The sequence below is a fragment of the Hipposideros armiger genome, unplaced genomic scaffold (assembly GCF_001890085.2).
Source record: "Hipposideros armiger isolate ML-2016 unplaced genomic scaffold, ASM189008v1 scaffold_110, whole genome shotgun sequence".
Taxonomy (NCBI): domain Eukaryota; kingdom Metazoa; phylum Chordata; class Mammalia; order Chiroptera; family Hipposideridae; genus Hipposideros; species Hipposideros armiger.
Genome location: NW_017731460.1, coordinates 1,791,646 through 1,813,143, shown reverse-complemented (window position 1 = coordinate 1,813,143; position 21,498 = coordinate 1,791,646). Strand labels below are relative to the sequence as shown.

At 38.4% G+C, this 21,498-nt stretch overlaps 2 protein-coding genes across 5 annotated transcripts in view; one reads left to right on the top strand and one right to left on the bottom strand.

Annotated features, from left to right (window-relative positions):
* Positions 1 to 20,261, bottom strand: part of LOC109385245 (IQ domain-containing protein H-like) — a 32,740-nt gene extending 12,479 nt beyond the window's left edge. The window contains exons 1-4 of the mRNA XM_019647302.1: positions 20,141 to 20,261; positions 11,845 to 11,967; positions 9,740 to 9,834; positions 2,764 to 2,875 (exon numbers count right to left, since the gene is read on the bottom strand). Coding sequence (XP_019502847.1) covers positions 2,764 to 2,875; positions 9,740 to 9,834; positions 11,845 to 11,967; positions 20,141 to 20,191 — 381 coding nt within the window. The 5' untranslated portion in view covers positions 20,192 to 20,261. The remainder of the gene's footprint in view (positions 1 to 2,763; positions 2,876 to 9,739; positions 9,835 to 11,844; positions 11,968 to 20,140) is intronic.
* A 143-nt stretch (positions 20,262 to 20,404) lies between these two features.
* AAGAB (alpha and gamma adaptin binding protein) overlaps positions 20,405 to 21,498 on the top strand; it is a 46,625-nt gene continuing 45,531 nt past the window's right edge. For 2 of the 4 annotated variants that reach the window (XM_019647300.1, XM_019647298.1), the window contains exon 1: positions 20,405 to 20,529. In XM_019647300.1, coding sequence (XP_019502845.1) covers positions 20,457 to 20,529 — 73 coding nt within the window. In that variant the 5' untranslated portion in view covers positions 20,405 to 20,456. The remainder of the gene's footprint in view (positions 20,530 to 21,498) is intronic. The other 2 variants (XM_019647297.1, XM_019647299.1) reach the window with 1 other exon arrangement.

Below are 21,498 nucleotides of genomic sequence, written 5' to 3'. Positions count from 1 at the left end.
TTGTACAGCTGAAACTAATTCTAAAAAATGTGTATTTCTTAATAAAAAATAATTTAATTAAAAAAAATCCTCAAAACTTTAGTTTTGATCAAATTTTGAAAACCATTTCCTCAATTAGATCTCAATTCACAAAATTAAAGATTCTTCCAAGCTGTGACACATGGCTGCATCATATTAGATCACAAGATTTGTTTTGTTTGTTTGATTGATAAAGCATCTGTTTTATGGAATTAATATCGGGAATGACTCTCAAGCAATGAGATGGCTTTATTTCCCCTGGCCCACAAACATATCAACTATCTCATGCTTCTAAGTTGGTCCTTTGATCTAAATACTTTAGAAATTTGTATTTTGAAATTGCCTTCAGACCTAGCTTGCCAGACACAACAAGGAAATCAAATACTCTCTTGGCCTGTAAGCTTTTTCTCTTTCTCTTCCTCCTTCCTCCTTATCTTTGGTTTTTATTTCAAACCCTTTCCTTGACTATTAGGAGTACACGGGCTCAAGGTGCCCCAAAGAAGGGTTGGGCTAGTGTTGACTGGGAGCTAAGATGAACTCTAAAGAAAAGCCATCAGAATATGGCTTTTTCAAATGTAAAAAAAAAAAAAAATTAATAAACAATTCTTAATTACGATTCTTAATTACAATTGAGTAATTCCTAATTGTTTGTCTTTTAATTTTTTTGGTGTGAAATAGAACTCCAAGAACAGTTTATCCACGTTGGACAAGGAGAGCTTACAGAAGCAACTGGGGTTTACCTAGTTTAAAAGGTTGGCTGAGGGCAATTAAAGATGGTAATATCCCAGTTGGATTTCACAACTACTTAATAATACAAGCTTTTAAGTTGGTGTGGTAAGCTTGCCAGAACAGCTGGCAAAACAGCACTGTTTGTCATTGACTTTACAATGCAAAATTAGGGCTCTTTTTTGTCAGCGGTTATGCATTTTTAAGTAGATGTCACTGATATTAGAAATAAAACAACAATAGGGAGCCAGGCCCTGGAGGTAAACTCAGGATGTGCAACAGTCCTGGCCCCTTTCTAAACGAAGCTCACCCATGCTCACAGCATTTAAAAGAACCTGGGGGTTATACTCAGCACAGAAGGTCTTTATCGTTATAATCATTTGCGAGGATGCAAAACTCTTTGGGAAAAATGAATTTCTGGCCATAGTTTTATTAGTTTGTGCTGGAATAATAATAACAACTATATATTCTACACTAGTCCTAATTTCAGATATTTTATTTCCTTGTCCTTATAAATCAGAGATCTACAATCTTCCACCTGAGGACCAACTGTGGTCCTCCTGAGATTCTTGGCAAAATAATAAAAATGTAACTGAAGCAGATACTTAATAGTAAGGAAGGTGACAAGTTTAAGCTCCCTTTTATCTTCATTAAAACCTTTATTATTACCTGGTATTTTCTTATTGATGACCTGTCTCCCCCCAGCTAGAATGTAAGTTCTATAAGAGCGGAGACCAGGTCTGCATTCTTCATCCCAGCATGCCTCTAATAGACCTTGGCACACAGTAAGAGAGTGGCTGAAGGAACCCAATGTGATAAGTACAATGACAAAAGTAAGAGCAGGCTGTTTTGGAAGTGCAGAGGGGCCTGGATTTATGATATTTTACATGGCAATGAGAAGTCACTATTGTGGTTTCACTTATTCATTCAATAAACATTTGTTGAGAGTCCCCTGGCATTAAATAGCAATGAACAAACTGACACAGATCTTGCCCTCATTAAGCTTGTAATCCAGTGGGAAGACAGACATTTAAAAAAAAAATCATACAACTCAATATCTAATTATAAATTTTGGTAAGTGTGATGAAGGAAAAATACAGGATAATAAAAATAGTTATAAAATGGATACCATGTATTGGCTGCACAACTCTGAATATAGTACTAAAAACCACTGAACTGAATACTTTTCAAAAGGGTAGATGTTATGGTATATAAATTATATCTCAATAAAGCTTTTATTTCTAAAAGGGTAATGGTGGTTAAGAGGATAGCTCTGGACCCCTGTGTTTTTGGGTCCATAATCCTAGCTCTGACACTTACTAGCTGTGTTGTCTTGGCCAATTTCTTTAACATTCTATACCTTGGTTTCTTCATTAATAAAATGAAGATGATAATAACATCTCTTTCTAGGATCATTCTGAAGGTTAAACAAGCTAATATTCCCAAAGCACTGACAACAGTATTTGGCATCCAAAAGAGGTGAGCTATTACTACTTTGGGGGAATCAGGGAGGGAACAGGAATCAAATTGAAAAAACACCCCAAGGAGGCGGAGTCAGAAACCTCTTGAACTCTATTCCTTGCCACCTGGAAACTTTCCTTCTAGGGCTCTGTTTAAAAATTTGAAGGCATTCTGTTTTGATTTATTTTGCTTTCTGAAGAAAGTTCTTTTGTCATAGAAACTAACCATGCCATGAACATATCTGAAAAAAAACAATGACGTGTTTCCCCATTTAGTTATAAAGGAAATTTCCTACCTTTACTCATATCATTTTTTTCTAACAGCTTTGTTGAGATATAATTCATATACCTTAAACTCACCCTTTTAAAAGTGTACCATTCAATGGTGTTTAGTAGATTCACAGAGTTATGTAGCCATCACCACGATCTAATTCCAGAGCATTTTCATCATCCCTCAAAAAACTCGGTACTATTAGGGGCCATTCCCCATCCTCCCCTCCTCCCAGCCTACAGCAACCACTAATCCACATTCTGTCTCTATGGGTTTCTCTATTTCTACCTTTATTCTTGGAAGGGCATGTGGAAATGTACTGTGCTGGGGTTGCCAAAGTTTACACTGAGATTCCAGAGGGAAAATATATGACTTCTGATCAAGGACAGCTGGGAGCAACCTAAGGGGAAAAGAAAGAATTTAAAATCAAATTTACTATCTTAAAAGCTTCACAACTTGCAATTTAAAGACAATGTGTCTTAGTTAAATTAGATTGTACAGGAAACATTCTATTGGTGATTACAATAAATTAGACCAATCTTTAGCATTTTTGCCAGTATAAAACTGTATTTGTAAGAAAAAACCCAAAAACCATAGTTGCTTATTAAGCATAAAAACTTCCGAGTCTGATAATGATCAATAAAGCACCAATAGAAAGCTCTTTCTCTGGCTGAGTTTATGCATATATGACTCACAATTGACAGAATTAATACACTATAAAAATTTTCTTGGTAAAGAAAAACATAATAGGCTGTATTTTGTTTAATAAAATCAAATCACAGTATAGTCGATGTTAAATATATTCAAAATGCTGGTCACTAGGCAGTTTATACTTACATTCTTTAAACCTCTACTATTTTATATAATTGCAAAGACTTAAGGATCAAAGGTGGTTAAAGGTCTTCCTTATTAATTAGTTCCATGGGAGAGCAATGTAAAACAAAATAAAGTTGTAAAAATGAGTATATTCATATCTTAAAATTTTTAATTTGAAAGCAGGTTCCAGTTCTTTAAAATGGTCAGTGTAATTAAGATCAGTAAAACTAAACCACCAAGGACTCCATCTTTTGATTCTATGGTGATGCCCACTTTGGTAAAATTATCATTAAAAAGCAATGTGTGGACTTCTGGTTTCACCCCAACATGTGAAGAACTTGGAGGTAATCACTCCCAACCTTACAACAAGGAAAAAATGTGAACACACCAAAAAACAACTCTTCTTGGATCCATCAGAGAAGTTAGACCATAGGGAAAACTGCTGCCCTGAAAACTGGAGAGAGAGGCAAATCAAGGCTAAGAGCAGAAGCCTGTTGCTGGAGCCAGTACCATCAACAGCAGTTAAACTCCATCGATGAATCACTGGAGGCTGTGTGGCTTAGTTTGAAGTTAAAAACTCTGAGAGGCCAAGTCTTAGAGGGGCCCCATATTTTCATGAGTTTTACCTCCAAGAGTCCCACCATGTTCTCACAGTAAAGGTCAGAGAAAAGTCCCCTCCTACTAGCTGCAAGGAGAAGGGGAAAGGAACCATTTCAAAATACTCCCAGAGAGTTTTGTTCTTTGTTCTCTGTAATGAAAGCAAGCTCTCAAGGAAAACTATTTTACCAAAGCTTTATCTGACCTGAAGAAGGTCAGTTAGCTTACTCCAGTCTCCTCTAGTCTTCCTGTCTCACCTAAGGGTGAAAATGCTGAGAAAAACATGTGAGTAACAGTCCAGAGACACAGACCCACTAAAAAACTGAGACCTAATCATAGGCTTATCAAATGCTTCTCTCCGACAGATTACATCTATAGAGCCTCTGCATAACAGAGAACTACACATGAAACAACTGCAAAGCTCACACTCTATTTAGAAGGAATTTCTAGGGAAACCCAAAGACAACAGTGGAGGAAATTGAGGCCTCAGATACTTACAGTTACAGCAAATAGTAAACATAGCACAACTCTGAGTCAGATATTTCTTAGCATATCAATTTAAAAAATGACAAGGCATGCTAAAGTCTAGAAAAAAAATGGCCTGAAGAGACAAAGCAAGCATTAGAATCAGATATGGATATAAGAGAGATTTTTTTATCAGGCCAGGAATTTAAAATAACTGTGATTAATATGCTAAGTGCTCAAATGGAAAAAATGGACAACATGCAAGAACAGATGGGTAGTATAAACAGAGAGATGAAAACAAAAGAAAATGCTAGAAATCAAAACTACTATAAGAAATAAAGAATGCTTTTGATGGGCTTATCAATTGATTGGACATGGCCAAAGAAAGAATCACTGAGCTTGAAGAAATGTTAATATAAACTCCAAAACTAAACTAAAATGCAAAGACAAAAAAAGCATGAACGAAACAGAACAGAATATCCAGGAACTGTGGGACAATTATAAAAGCTACAACATACACATAATGAGAATATCAGAAAAAGAAGAAAGAAAGGATCAGAAGAAATATTTGAGAAATAATGACCAAGAATTTTCCAAAATTAATGACAGACTCTAAACCACAGATCTAGTAAGTTCAGAAAATACCAAGTGGGATAAATGCCTAAAAACCTACAACTAGGCATATCACATTTGAACTATGGAAACAAAGATAAAGAGAAAATCTTGAAAGAACACAGAAAAAAAAACTTACCTATGGAAGAACATGGACAAGAATTATATTGAGCTTCTCTTCATAAATCATGCAAGCAAGAAGAGACTAGAGTGAAATATTTGAAGTGTGGAAAGAAAAAACCCACTAACTTGGAATTCTGTATCCAGCAAAATTATCTTTCAAAAGTGAAGGGGAAATAAAGCTGTCTTCCAACAACAACAAAAAAACTGAGGGAATTTGTTGCCAGAGACCTGTCTTGCAAGAGATGTTAAAAGAAGTTCTTCAGAGAAAGGAAAATGATAAAAGGTCACTTAGGCAATATATGAGGCAAAAAAAAAAATGAGGGACCTCACCACTGTGTTCTTTCTTGTGCCCCAAGGTCCCTAACTGGCCTACCTGCTTCCCTCCACCCTTCAAAGTGTTCTTAAGTTTGTTTTATATATCATGTCCAGGGTTTTTTGAACAAACTTATATAGACATCCCTGAATATTGCTCCGTATTTCCTAGGATAAATTCCTAGAGGTAACAACTACTAAATTCAAAAAATCTTCTCACATACGTTGAAAAATTGCCTTAAGAACTTTGTGCTGACGCACACCTCTACCAGTAGTAGAAAAGTGTGCCCTTCCTGCTGCCCCCTCATGAGCGCTGAGTAGTAGAGTGGTTTAAGTGATCTGTTTTGCTAATTCAAAAAGAAAACGTGGTAATATATTGTTTAATTTACATTTTTATGTTTTACCGGTGAGATTAAACATTTTAAATATTTTTAATAGTTTTACATATGTACTGGTTATTTGCATTTCTATCTCTGTTGATGTCCTTTAGTCTATGTCAAATTTTTTTCATTGTCAAGAGCTCTGTGTATTTAAGAATATTAGGAATTTTTGTGTCATATCTGCTGGAAAATGTTTTTCCAGTTGTTATTTTTTATTTTATGGTTACTTTTATAAAATGTATTCTCTGTCTAAAAAAATTTCCAACCCACAGAAAAACTGCAAGAATAGTGAGCACCCAAATACTCTTCACCTAGATTACCAAGTGTTAATATCTTGCTGCCTGTGCTGCATCTCTCTCTCTGACTAGCATGTAGTCAGAGTCTCTATAAGCGGGATCTGTGCACGCCTTTGTAATAACCCAGAAGAGACTGGCTCCAAGGTGCTTCAATAACTGAGCGAAAATGTATTATCTAATCTACTCTCACCATTTAACAGAAGCCCCTTCTTTCCCTCTGTTTCTCACTATTATTTATTTGCTTCGTTCTTGTTTTTTCCCCTCAAACACTAGCATGACAGAATATAAAATGAAGGTTTCTGTGCAGTTCTGACAGTGTTGGTGCAGATGGTAGTCACCCTCCTAGTGTCACTAAGCAAAGCGTGGTCGTTAAGAACAGTGAGAGCAGATACCACAAGCAATAAGATCTGGGAAAGCCAGCAACGAAAAGAGGAAGAAACACACTCTGACACAGAAGAGAATCTTGCCAAAAGTGGGGATACCAGTGAAACCCATTTTGAAAACAATGCAAAAGCATTTTGAGTTCCTTGGAGAAAATATGCTACTTTTGATAATGTCCTTAGCATTGTTTTCTGAATGTCTGCTAGGAAAATCTTTCATTTGCCGGCATCCATTATTATCACTGTGTGTACCTACTGGTTTTTGTTTCTAGTAGACAAAACTATCAGGTTTTCCCCCTTGAGCAATAATTGCTTAGAAGGAAAACCGTCTTTCTTGAAAAATAGGCTCCCCATCTTTCAGGCAGCTCTGGTGTAGGAGAAGTTAGTAGATGGAAGACGTTTGACTGGACTTGAATCTGGACCTCACCGTTGATCACTTGTATGGCCTGGGACTGGTGGGAGCCTCAGTTTTCACATCTTTAAAAGAAAAGGGTAAATATCTACCTCATAGGTTTAAAAAAAAAAGTCCTTTGCAAATTATCAAGTGTTATGAAAATATTGATGATGACAAAATTCATGATAACCATGATAATCAGGATGATGATTATTGTATGTCTGTTCTAAATCTTTTCAAAAGCTATATCCAGGGATAGTAGTAATTTGGAATGAACTCTCCTGGTTTCCTGGATTTACATAGGCAGAATGAAGCCCCAGGAGATCTGTAGCAGGTGGAGAAAGTTTGTGTGTGGTCAAAGGATGGAGCACACACACAGCAAGCAAGAAAGCCTCAGGATGGAGGGGGTGGGTAAAGTAAACAGGAGAAGAGGATCTTCACCAACTGTAATGAAAGTTCTCCTGTCTCCTGCTTTTTCTTTGTCCTCTCACCTTGAAAAGAGCAGAGAGCCCGGGCTGTAGATTTGCAGATTATGATAGCTGAAAAGAGCACACTAGGTAGCAATTACAACAAAAGGTCTCTCTCTGGCAGAGACCTTTTCTTGTACAGTTCTCCTTTGCCAATAATGAGTGCCCTTGGCCATTATTAGGGCATGGAAGAGTCAAGGAAGATATTAATTGAGACATGGAACTGTCTCCCAGAAGTGGTCCTTGGCTCCTATCTTTCCTATTTAATACAATAATATAATCAGCAGCCCTCCTGTAAGGAAGATGGAAAGCCTGGCAAGTTTGTATGAGCCCTACAAGCCTGGAAGGGGTGGCAGGAGCGTCTCAGTCATAGCTGCGGACGTGTGGTGCTGAAGTGACATGCAATTTGAAAATGACATAAGATGAGCTAAGGTCATAAACTGGAGCAAAGTCCAAACTAGGTCTTCAAAGTAAGCAGGCTCTGGGAATCAAAGTGTCAGTCACAGGGAGAAACTCAGGGAGGAAAAGAAACAGCATCAGTAGATAGAAAATGGAAGACCCAGGAGATCAGGGACTGTTGCCTGTGACTAACACGCTCCCAGGCAGATAGTCACACCTGGTCCTGTACTTGCAGGGGTGCCCCAAGAGACTATCATGAATAGATGTGGCTTCGGAGCCTATGACCTGCCAGGAGATCACACGCAAAGCAGGTTACAGATCCAGAATTCCTTCAGGTCCTCGTGCCTGGGAGGAGTAGAACTGGCCAATTCATTGCATTTTTTCTCCTGAGGTTCCATGACAAAGTCTTTATAGAACTGAGAGTCTATATAAATTGGTAAAGTAACCTCCAATATTTTCTTCTCCAAGAATCCCTTTTATTATTTTCTCTACAGTTTCTTTGTTTTAAAAGATTATGTATATTAACCTACGTATTTGAGGGCCACATTTTCATTCCCAAATTTAAAAATCAAAGCTATAAATGACTAAAAACTAGACAGACTAGGGAAAGATTGCCTCTACCAAGGGATGATGGATGCCTGTGGCACTGCCTTCAGGTGGGGGAAAGGGAGACAGGCACCATGTAACCCCAAGGCTCTGTTCCCCACTACTAAGTGCTGGGGCTTGTCTCCCTAGATTTCCACAGTCCTTTGTGCACTATTTCTGAAACTTGACCTTACTGTCTGATAATATTTACTTATGCTTGATACAGTAGGTCCTCGAATAATGTTATTTTGTTCAACATCGTTTCATTATAACATTGATGAGAAAAAAACTTGATTCCCAGCCAGGGCCACTGTTTGAGTGGTTTGCACATTCTCCCCATGTCTGTGTGGGTTTTCTCCAGGTTCTGCGGTTTCCTCCCACATCCCAAAGATGTGCACATTGGGTGAGCTGGCGTGTCTAAATTTGTCCCAGTCTCAGTGAGTGTGGGTGTAAGTGTGAGTGGCCCTGTGATGGAAGGGCATCCTGACCAGGGTGGGTCCCTCCTGGTGCCCTGAGCTGCCAGGATAGGTTCTGACCACCTGCGATCCTGAACTGGAATGAGTAGGTTGAAAAGTCATTATCTTACTTGTTTTTATTAATCTTCGTTAAATGTATGTATAGCTCACATTTATTTAAATGTTTAATATTAGAAGTGTTTGGGTCTTTGTTTAGAAGTTTGGTGATGTTTTTGTCACTAGAAATATGCTCTAGGAACTTATTAATAATTATTGTTCCTATCAATTAGGTAAAATTGGTTTCATTGTGCATTTTTGTTTCTCTTAAAGTCGCAATTTTCAAAAACCTATAAATGTTAAGTGAGGACTTACTGTATATATTTACAATGCAAATAAGGGACACAGAGTTTTTAAGCTTGGTACAAAACCTTAATCAACAAACAAACAAAAACTCAGGAGGCTGATATATAAGAAGGTCCAAGATGACGCAAGGTCATTTCTCTTTAACTCAATTCTAATTTTAATAAATCATTTCTTAGGATGTATTACGTAATGAATATTTCAAGCAAGTTTTATATATATATATATATATATTTTTTTACCCCATAACAAAATCATCTTTAGTATAGATCACATATGCTAAAAACTGTAAAGAAAGAGCCATGTGATCTGAATAGCGTAAAAACCGATTTGTATTAAAATATTTCCTTTAGGAGTTGAATTTTGGGTATCTTTTACTAAAAATAAAGAGTAACACCAAAATAAGGCCCTGAAATAACTGTCGTTGTGTCAAGCATTAAAGCTCAATAAAGTATCCCAGAATAAATTTTATTAAAGTCCAAATTGTGCCATTTACTTCTTATGCAAAACTTCTACTGGAATTAGTAGAATGGATATGAATAAAGCCAAGACAATTTTGTTTTTACAGTCATCTCACATGAGTGAAAAGTTATTTTGGATCCTAAAATGGCTATTTTACTTACCATTTGGAACAGTGAGGAGAATATAACTGGCCATCATTAATAGGAGTCGTTAACACATGATGATTTACAACATTTAAATACTTCTCAATGTGAATCTGTTACAGAAAAGTTAAAGTTTAGGCCATTATAGTGAACTTAGGATATTCCGCTAATTACTTCATTTCATTAGGTTAACACTCTGAGTTGTGTAATTAAGCCAAAAGACACAACATGTTACGTGTTTATTGCATGCCTAAGGTATAATTAGGCACCTCAAGGCCAAATTACTTTATCCCAAAAAGTATAATAAACAATTGAGACTCAGAGCTTGAGTGACCTGTAGCACTCTTCACAAATGAAACTATGCACAATAGTCAGTAAATTGCTTAGCCAGGCAAATTTACTAGGCAATACAGACATGGAGTAATGTCTTTCTCGTACAGGGACTTAAAGCAAACATCCGACGAAAGAATTTGGCCTTTAGGTAACAGATTATTTAAAATGGCCAATCCTAAGACTCCAGCTGGGTCCAGCCCTCTCACCATCAAGGAATATAGGACAAGGGTGTGCTCGTCTGATGAGGCTACAAAATAAATCACATCTCTCACAGCCTCAGGAGCTGAGCGATGAAGCTGAAAACACGGTAGCGTGAAAGTCTGAGGCGAGAGCAAAGATACCGACAATAAACGGTCTAGAAGGTGGAGATGGTCCTTGTTTGGACCCATGTGCTAATACATTCTTATTTTAATTTATTTTTTTAGTTTAAAAAATCAAGGTAGAACATATTGGTTTCTGATGTTCAACACAATGGTTCGATATTTGTCTACAGAGGGTGCCCAAAAAAATGTATACACATTTTAAGACAACATCTTTTAAAATGTATATACATTTTTTTTGGCACCCCTGGTATATTGTGAAACGATCACCACAATAAGTCTAGTTAACATCCACCACCACAAGTTACAAAATTTTTTTTCTTGTGATGAAAACTTTTAAGATCTAATCTCTTAGCATCTTTCAAATATCCAATACAGTATTTTAAACTATAGTAATCATGCTGTACATTACATACCTAGGACTTATTTTTTTTATAAATGGAAGTTTGTACTTTTTGACCAACTTCACCCATTTCACCCACCCCCACCTCTGGCAAACGCCAATCTGTTCTCTGTATCTATAAATTCAGACTTTTTTTTAGAGGGTGGGGGATTAGGTTCCACATATAAGTGAGATTATATGGTATTTGTCTTTCTTTGTCTGACTTATTTCACTTAGCATAATGCCCTCAAGATCCATTCATGTTGTCTCAAATGGCAAGATTTTCTTCTTTTTTATGACTGAATAATATTCCATTGTATGTATGTATGTATGTATGTATGTATGTATGTATGTATGTATGTGTATATATTTTTCTTTATCCATTCATCCATCTATGGACACTTAAGTTGCTTCCATGTCTTGGCTATTGTAAATAATACTGCAAAAAATGTGAGGGTGCAGCTGTCTTCTAGAGTTAGTGTTTTTGTTTCCTTTGGATATACGTACATTCTTGTTTCATAAATGAATATTATCTTGGTCTGAAAATTGGATCCTCCCTTGCCCTTAGATCTGTCTGTAATAATGGAGTCCCAATGTACTTCATTTCTCTGTTCCAAAGTTGGTATATATTTCTTTAGTTTTACCCACTGGATTACAGTATTACAAAAATGACTAATCTCAAGATACTTAAGCTATTTGGGAAAAGTCAACTTTTATTTTTTAGAATCCCAGTGAATCTGATAGAAACGCTCTACGATGTATTGGTATAAGTCCTTTTTGGTTAGACATATTGTTGGACTAATAGTGATTATTTTTTAAATTCTAAATTCTTTTTATCAAACCACATTTGAGAGGATATCACTGCATAATCTTACACTGTCAATATCTTAAATTCTTTTTGAAATCAATCAGTTAATAATCATCATTAACATTTTTTTAAAAAAAGGAGAATAAGAAAGCTGATGACTACCCTAGGTCCACCTCTGTTACAGGATTACACAGGGTCCTGTGAGAACCACAGTTCTTTTCTTCAAGAGGAATCTTTGTCTCCTTCTGGTATTTTATTTAATATCTAAACTTCTACTTACTCTTAGCCCCGTTTCAGTCCTTTTGATTGCTGTTTCAAGATTCTGAATGTCTAGTGTCTCTCCTCTTTCCTCAAGTGGGAAGTTTGTTAACTTCTCCCTTAATTGATGAAGATCTTCATGGACCTGCAGGTACAAAAAATATGAAATATTAAAAGAATACATGCATAGTCCACCTAACACTGTTATTTACTTTAAAGATTTGCAATTTGCTTGAGTTGCTAGAGACTGTAAAGTTGATTTTACAGTGTTCATGGAAAAAGTCTGTCTTTATGATTCTAAGATATTCTTTATTAGAATGTTCCATTATTGTCTTTCAGATTTTTAAAAAACTAAGCTTTCATACAATTTTCTACTTTTTCCTTTCCGCATTAGAAACAAATCCAAGCTAAAACTGCAACTCAAATAGCTTCTGTTTTCTCACATGGCAAAGCAGTTGAGTCAGAGACAATAAGAAGTTTATGCCAAACCCTGGTCTCCACTAATTGGTTAAAAGGTAAGAAAACTTCCAGCAAAGAGAGATCCTAGTGAAAGCCATGACTTTCAAAAGAGGATTGTAAATAAGCTGGCAGGGCCTGTGGGTTTTGCATTCTAGCTGGATCTTCCTCACTAACTGCTTTGAAGCAGCAGTTCTGTAGGTATGTGGCCTTGATTTTGTTTTATGTAGTCAGACATGATCCATGAAGGAAAAAAAAATGCCTTATTACTTTAACATTTTCCTTCAATTTGTATTTTCCTAAGAAATGATGACTATCTCCCCAATGTTAAGCGCCCTCAGAATAAAATGGGCACTGTGAAATTAGACGGCACAAGATTCTCTCTGCATTCATATTAGGGACCAAACTTCAACAGATAAATACAGATGGCACCAATTATTGTATGGGCTGCTGCTACAAGAAAAACATTTTGCTATGCAAATTTATGAACCCAACACCTGTTTCAGCGGTAGTCACACCAATAACAATCTGCAGACTGGGTTGCTAAAGGCGTTTTGAAATGGTTGCCTTTTTCTGTTAGTCTAACTGGAATGACACATTGGTTCAACCTAGGTTATCGATTACTTGCGAATATTCCCACTGAGTCAAGTAGTCGAAAGATCAGAATTTGCATCTTTTCACTCATGGGCATCACAGTCTGGCAGACACATCTGGTCATTTGTACTCTGCACAAATTGTCACGTAAAGCCTCCCGGGCTCCCAGATTGAAATTTGAACACACCTATTGCTTGCGTGTAGGCACTAAGGATGAAGATGTACTTCTTTCAATTGTTTTGTCTAAATCACTGCTGCAAGCTGATTTACTATCTATTGTCTAAAGACATTTGGAAAGGACAAATAGGCAGTTCAAGGGCAGTCCCCACTTCCAGGCCCCTTTGAATGCACTAAATTCCCTTCTTGTAGCTCTAGTTTTTGTCGTTTCATGTATCATCATTCTGTAATTATGCCTGTCAAGTGTTGTAAGGGGGTGGAAACTGTACTGGGTTACTATCAGGGAACCAAAGGTCTGGTTTCTTCATCTGCCTCGTGCGGACAATTATCCTTCTTAGAGTCATGAGTAATATGTGCAAGTCGGGGACATAGTAAGAAGGAATAAAAGGCAGATGAACGTCATTCCTCATTCAATCACTAGTCACATGATGTCCATGTGCACCATCCACATTTTCTCTAGTTCCTTCACTGAGAAAAAAAAAAGAATTATTCTACTTCATAGAACTACTGAATGAAAATGAGGCGATGCGTGTGACAATGAATGAATACAGGCTCTGGAACCATATATAAACTACAATCCTATTTCCTCTTTTACTAAACTGAGCTTGGCAAATTTTCTTAGCTTTTTAGAGCCTCAGTGTTCTCATCTATAAAATGGAGATAAATAGCTACCTCTCAGAATAGTGGCCAGAATAAAATGAGTTAAAGCATGTAAAGTGCTTTGTATGGGGCCAGCCATGTAAGAGGGCACTGAACAAATGTTAACTCGTCTTTTCTTATGAATCTCCTTGCATATAACTGGCACCTAGGAAATGCTCACTGATTTGAATTGCTCTTTTAATCTTTCTCAAGAGCTTTTCACTTTACTTTTCTTGCCAGATAGTTTCTTCTCCCCTCCTAATAACCACACATCTGTTTGTATAATTGCAATAGTGACAAGTGCTGTAGAAAATCTTTCACCACACTTGGATAGGAAAAGAGATTCAGTGTACATCAAATAGATCCAATCTACCATATTGAAGTTTTGCTGTCACCTATCATCTCTGTGATCATCAAATGCATTGCTTTCCATACATTTCCTACTCGGAAGATTATTATTTTGACAGCTTGGGGACGGCTGCTTAAGAAGAAGGCCTTGAAATAGTTAACGCAGTAAAGATTTGCTCTAGGATTTAAAAGAGCCATGCAACCAGACTCCGTATTGCAAAAGCAGTCTCATAATTCCATTTTATTCCTTTGTGCTAAAGATAGAGTTTGCCTGAGTCATTCTCATCACTCCCCAATTCATTTTCATGCCACATGCTCCTGGCAAACCAGACGGAAGGATTGGTAAGAAAGACAGTGATAATATCAAGGTGTCAATTAGCTCCAATATTTCCAAAGTTGGTGTTAACATATGTCAGATTTTTGAAACATGATTTCCAAAACTAGTTAAAAAGCTACTTTTTGATAGCAAGACTAGGTAATCCTTGTTGCACAAACATATGTTTAATATTTGGGCCAAGCAATCATTTATAAAGATATATTTTAAAAAGATTATAAAAATAAAGCTTCTAAGAGTTACTAATAAAAGAAAGCATCTAGGAAACATCCCAGAGTCACAAGCACACCTCTTTAAGATTGTTTCACAAACATGTCATAAACTGTCTAAGATTTATCACCTCGGGCAAGTTACTTCATCTCTTTGTACATAAGTCTCTACTTCTGTAAACTGGGGATAAAATAATACATGCCTAACAGAGTTGTTGTTAGGACTTGAGAAAATCTAAAGCTCTCAGCGGTGTCTGGCTCTCGGTAAGTGTTGGCTACTATTTTAATTGTAATGATGGTTGTAGCAAAACCTCACTATTCTGATTAGTTGAGGAAAGATCCAGCTAATATTGTAAAATGTCTGAATTTAGACTTAAAATTGAAAGAAGTTAAGTAATTAACAAAATGCTGCCTAGTAGAACTCTACGTGGAGGTGATAGTCATATTTCCTGAAACAATCATCCTATTTCCTGAACCAAAAAAGAAAACATAGACAGTAGTATATGATCTAACAGTGGGACAGAATATTCACAATCAGAACTATCCTGGAAAATCCAAATACTTAAGGCACATGTTTTCATAATAAGTCACACAGAGTTTATAATTAGAGCATTGATTAATGTATTTAAAGATTTTTCTCTTTAGTATTTTAGATATTTTATCAAAATAACACTTTTATTATTAATTTGTATCATCTATTATGTTTTGTAAATAATAGTAAATATTACCCCAGCTCCACTCATTTTTGAACAGAACACAAATTATTAGCGAATGACTTAATAAGTACATCATTATCCAGTCATCCAGGATCGATGGGCCCAATCCTATACTAGGTACAATGGGATATCCAAAAAATCAGTTTGTAACAGGGAAATAAGGCATACCTTGTTTGCCAATAGCAACACCCATAAAGTTCTAGTTAAGAATGGAGTAGTCCTGGTTAAAAAGACAGGATAGAATTAATTTTTCCTTTTCTTCCAGCAACTTAAAGGGGAGGCTAATCTTAAAAAGACACAGAAACATACACAAAACTAGGTTATATTAAATAATAAGAGATCAGATCAAATAATAACTAGCATCTATTGAGTGTAATACTTTATGTTAGCCTATATTTTAATCCTTACAAAACGCCTATGAGGGCGTTCATATTATTATCATCATTTTATACTTGAGGGAGTCTGAGGTTTAATGTGGTTAAGTAACCTGTGCAAGGTAACACAGCTGGTTAATTGGTGGAACTACTCAAATCCAGGTAGTCTGAATCCAGAGCCTTTATGCCAACCATTAACCAGTACATGCATAATATCTACCAACATACAAATGTATATTTGTAAACATAAAAAGCTAGAGGTTGGTGAAAATTCAGTGGAAAAGGCAGGGTTTAAATATCTAAAGGAGCAAATGGGCCAAGGGAAGACTTCCTTTTTATACTGGGATTGATGGATTGAAAAGGGTTGAAAAGACTGCTTGCATTTTCTATGTATACAGATCTACCCACAATACTCTTCGGTCAGTTTCCTTTTCAATGGTCAAATAATCATAGTACTTATCTGATACTCTGTTGTAAGGGTTAAATGAGTTAAAATATATACAACACTTAGAACCATGCATGATACCTGATAAAAACTATGCTAGCTTTTATTATTGTGGTTTTTCTTTGAAATCATATTACAGTTTATATTTTACAATACGACCTAAATAACAGCTCTCAAACTTGAGCATTCATCAGAGCTGTCTGAAAGGCTTGTGAAAAACAGATCGCAGGAACCCATCCTCAGAGCTTCTGATTTAGTGGGTCTGGAGTGGGGTCTGGGGAGCTTGCAGTTCTCACAAGTTCCTCGCTGGTGCTGATTGCGCTGGTCATGGGACCACAATTTGATAACTGGTCTAAAGGGTTGTTTAATGTATCTAATTGAGATACAGACCAAATACACCATATTAGGATGAAGTGACTTTGCTTTTCTGGCAGATAGATAGATAGATAGATAGATAGATAGATAGATAGATAGATAGAGCGAAAAAAATGTATACACATTTTAAGAAAGAAAAAACTGTATTAAAATTGTAATTCTCAATATATACCAATAACAAAAGATGAATATAAGTCATGTGTATGTATTTCTTTGGCACTCCTAGTATATATGTGTGTGTATGAAGTGTACACACACACACACACACACACACAGGTTTGATTATCTAAGCTAATTGTAAAGGAAGTCCACTTTACAATAAAGAGAAATTATGTAGCTTTGGGGTTATTCAGCCAATTTATTTAGAGGTGGATCTAATCCAAGCTATGTATCCTACAGAAGAGAAAGCAGGCCCAGAGAGCTGAAGTGACTAGCCCAAAATTACCCACCTGGAAGAACGGTCATTGCCAGGGTCAGACCTCAGTATTCTGATTCCCAAAGAAGTGTTCTTTCCACTAGCCGTACAGTTTATTGGTAGCCTGTTTGCAGGAAAGAAATTGCAGCCCCAGGCAGAACTGAAATCCATGTTGCATGTCTGAGCATGGTGCTGTATGCTCACAAATACTCAGGGCTCAGTGGGAAGCAGGAAAGGTCTTCCACATTTTCCTCATTATACATAGTCTACATATTAATGGGAAGAATTTTACATTGCATCTAGAGATCAGCCTCAATAATCAGGCTAACATGTAAGGTCTCTTTTTCTACACAGCCTCTACTTGGAGCGTCCCTTGAATCAACCTTTTAAAGCAAGTGAGGGTGCTGATCACCATGCATATGACTGTTCTCAGCTCTTCTGGTCCATTTTATAATTCAGTGACCACAGACATTGATGCTGTAACATTTGATCCTAGATTGACCAAACAGCTACTTCTGGATCCCACTCTGAAGTGAGCAGGCTTTTGGCTTTTCAGCCAATACACTGTGCTACACTACTCCAAACCACAAAGGAAGCAGCCCCAGGAAGTAGAATCATCTCAAGGGAAAGTGTGAAATTAGGCATGAGAATTCTCCCTGGAATCTGGTCTTTTTAAAAGAATTATCCCAGGTCTGGAGAAATTGAGGAACCTAAAGAAAAGCTTAATTGTTCCTGTAGTCAAATGAAGTATACTGTGAGAAAGAACTGGCTGTTTCTGGGTAGGAATCTCCATTAGTGTTCCACTTATTTGGAGTCTGTAAAAATGGGCCCTGGATTTGGAAGACAGTATGTGTAGTGAATAATCAACCTTATCTAAAGAGAGGTCTGGCCTTTGCCCTTAGATACTGGGAGGTGATCACTAGCCCCCTAAAGTGTCCTGCTTGATTGGGGTGTCTGCTTGGAGGCTTTGGCCACGACAGTCTAACAAGGTGATTTATGATGGGGGCTTTGAGCCATGCTGCATCAGTTCCAACGTCTAGAGGTGCTGAAGACTAAAAGCATTTATCTAACGTCTCGGAAGGGATGGAGATGAAAGGTCAGTCATGTGGGGCAGTGTGTGATTGAGCCCCAATAAAAACTCTGGACACCAAAGTCTCAGGTAAGCTTCTCTAGACAATACTCTGTGCATATTGTCACACATTGTGCCTGGGAGAAGGTAATGTGATCCATGATTCCACAGGGAGAGGATGACTGGAAACCCTGTTTGGACTCTCCTCTTGGAATCCTCTTGGACTCTGCCCCATGTATCTCTTCCTTTGGCTGATTTTTATTTGTATCCTTTTGCTATAATAACACTGTGTAAGCATAGTGCTTTCCTGAATTCTGTGAGTTACTCTAGCAAATTAGCCAATGTGAGAGTGGTCAGGTTTCCCAAATTATAGACAGCTGGTCTGAAGTGAGGGTGGCTCTAGGGATTCTTGAACTTGAGGCTGATGTAAAAGTAGGGGCAGTCGTGTGGAGACTGTTGCCTTAGACTTTGCAGTTTGGCTAAACTTATTCTAGGGTAATGGCGAAAGAGAGGATAATAAAAATGAGGTAAGAAGGGCCAGCCGAGTGGTTCAGTTGATTAAGAACTTGAGCTCTGAGCAACAGGGTCGCCGGTTCGATTCCCACATGGGCCGGTGAGCTGCGCAAGAGCTGAGCTGCCGCTGGGCTGCCAACAGGTGGCAGGATGGCTCAGCTGGTGAGAGCATGTGCTCCTAACAACCAGGTTGCCAGTTGGACTCCTGCCTGGGATAGTGGGCTACGCCTCCCGGCAACTAAGATTGAACACAGCACTTTGAGCTGAGAAGCCGGAGGCTGCTGAAGGGCTGCCGGATGGTGACTGGACTTGGAGCTGAGCTAGCTGCACCTTCCACAACTAAGATTCAAGGACAACTTGGCTATTCCCCTTCCCCAATTCCCCAATAAAATCTTAAAAAAAAAAAAAAGTGAGGTAAGATTTGGGTATGATTCATAACGAGGAAGTCTATAAACATGGTAAGTTTAGGGGTTTGTATTTTGGAAAAGGTGAATTTAAAGAAGTCCCTTCTAGATAGGAGGTAAGAAATAAAAATCCTGGCAGGAAGAAAAATTAGACCTCAAATCACTCAATCAGATTTGAGTGAGAGTCCTAATAGAGTGACCTTGGGCAAATTAATCAGATGGAACTAAATATGAGTTAGAAGTGATGATACATGTGGAAACCTTTTAAAACTACAATAGGTAAATGTGAAAAAACAGCAAAATGCTTTTAATAGTTTAGAAAAATCTGAGTGTAACTGTCACAAACTGAGTTATACTGGAGAAGTTAAGACTTTTTTGATAGTCCTCCTCCCTCAGATTAGAAAAAATTACTCTCCTGTTTTTTGTCACATTTTTATATTCCCAAGTAACTTGATTTGCAATTTTTAACATAGTTTCTTTATATAGTTCATATATTTTTTTATGTGTGTGTTCCCAAGCAAGGGACTTTTATTTTATTTGTTTTATTGAATATACTTGACATAAAACATTATATTAATTTCAGGTGTACAACATAATGATTTGATATTTGTATGTATTGTAAAATGATCTTACAATAGGTCTAGGTAACATCCATCATCGCACAGTTATATATTTTTTTCTTGTGATGAGCACTTTCAGAACGTACTCTCTTAGCAACTTTCAAATATACAATACAGTATTATTAACTATAGTCACCATGCTGTACATTACATCCCCAGGACTTATTTATTTGTAAGGGGGCTTTTAGATCCAAAAAATTGGGACGCTTAAAAAAAGCAGTTCACATATTTCAATTTCTCCCCAAATTTCTTACCACCTCCCCAATGTGTCTGATTCGTATATTCGCCACTCCCCCTATATCATGGGTTAAAAATTTTCAGAATCTACATTTTCAAATAGTGTCTCAGTGTAAGGTAGATTGTTCGCAAGTAAAGGTTACAGGGTGCATGCATTGTCTGTGAGTTTTACCAGAGGCAGAACGGTGGTTGCTCTGCAGCGTAACCTTCAGGGCAGGGCACCAGAGGTGTGTGAGGCTCCTGAGCGAAGTCAGGGTTGGGGCATTATTTGGAAGCTTTCTGCAGGCAGTCTGGGGGAGGCGCTCCAAAAGGGTGGGTACGAGCGGACAGGAGCAGCTGGGCTCGTTCCGAAGCGTCTTAGCTGGACAGGGCCGAGAGGGGCCCAGTTCCCACCTGGATTAAGATGGTTCCGATGGGATCATAGTTTTCAGTCTCCTGAGCCATAGCTAGGGCCGAGGAGGGCCGCCTCTCCTGGGAGGCCGGGTCTGCAAGCGCGGATATTTTCTGCAGAGTGAGCTCGTCCCCATGGCAACACCAAGCGCGGTCTGTCCTACGCCAGGAGCGGAAGAGGGGGTGAGGGAGGAGGCAGGGCCGCCCGGCCATTCTGAGAACGCGCAGTTCCTGGCGTGTTTCCCCCCGCGCGCCAGCGGCCGTGGTGCAGCCCAAGGCGGAAGTGGCCTCCTGACGGAACCGGCTCAGGAGCGCAGTTATGGCTGCGGGAGTCCCCTGTGCTCTTATCACCAGCTGCTCTTCCACTTTCACTGGAGATCGACTGGTCCAACGTGAGTAGCGAAGCTCCTAGGCAGACCTCCACGGTCCTCGAACCCCGGCGGGCGACGGCCTCAGCGCCGCGGCTTCCCTCCGGGCCTTGGTCCCCGCCGCGGGCCTTGGGCTCTTCCTTCACTCTGCTCTGGCCTGAGGCCCCTCGGGTGCCGCACAGACTTGGTGGAGGTGCCCGGTCTCCCCAGGTGTTTGCCCCTAGCTTTTACACCCGTTGCTCTAGTGCCTGCTCGGGCCACTGTTGCGTTTCTTCCAGCTTTTTCGGTAAAGTGAGACTAACCCCTGTCCCGGCCCAGCCCACGGATTTTTGCAGAGATCCTTTGAGATGAACCCAAAGGCACTCCGGAAATTGTACCGAGTTATCCGAGTTGTAAGTGCAGGAATTTCGATGTTTGTTGCTGCCCCTGCCTGAGGTAGTTTGTTTCCTCTTGGTTACCTCTTAATGTATAAATTAGGAGGCTTGTTAGCCTTGTCCCCGACACTAGTTATTCACTGCCTTGTCTTCCTCCTGAGCTTAGGCGGCCTCTCCGCCAGCATTAGTTTTGGGGTATTACTGGGCCTAGCCCCTTTGCCTCTGGAATCACAGTGACTGGCAAACTCTTAAAATAAATAGTAGGCGTGGAGACCAGTGTAGAGGATAGGTCATAGAACTGGATCATAGGCTCTTCTGCTAAAGGGCTGTGGGAAGCGGATTATAACGCAGGGCTCCTGTTTTCAATGCATGGCCTCGAGTTAGAGCATGTTCTCACTGTAAGATAGTGAGCACGATTAACCTCTGCCCTTCAGTTTCTTATCTGTAAAATGGTGATAATTTTCACAGGATTGTTGTGCTTTACCCAGAGGCTGGCACATAGTAAACATTCGATAAATAGCAGGTGTTATTATTAAAGCACGTTTTCTCTCCAACCCTTATTTTCCTGATCCATAAAATGGGGCATTTGAACCTATCTCACAGGATTGTTGGAAGGACA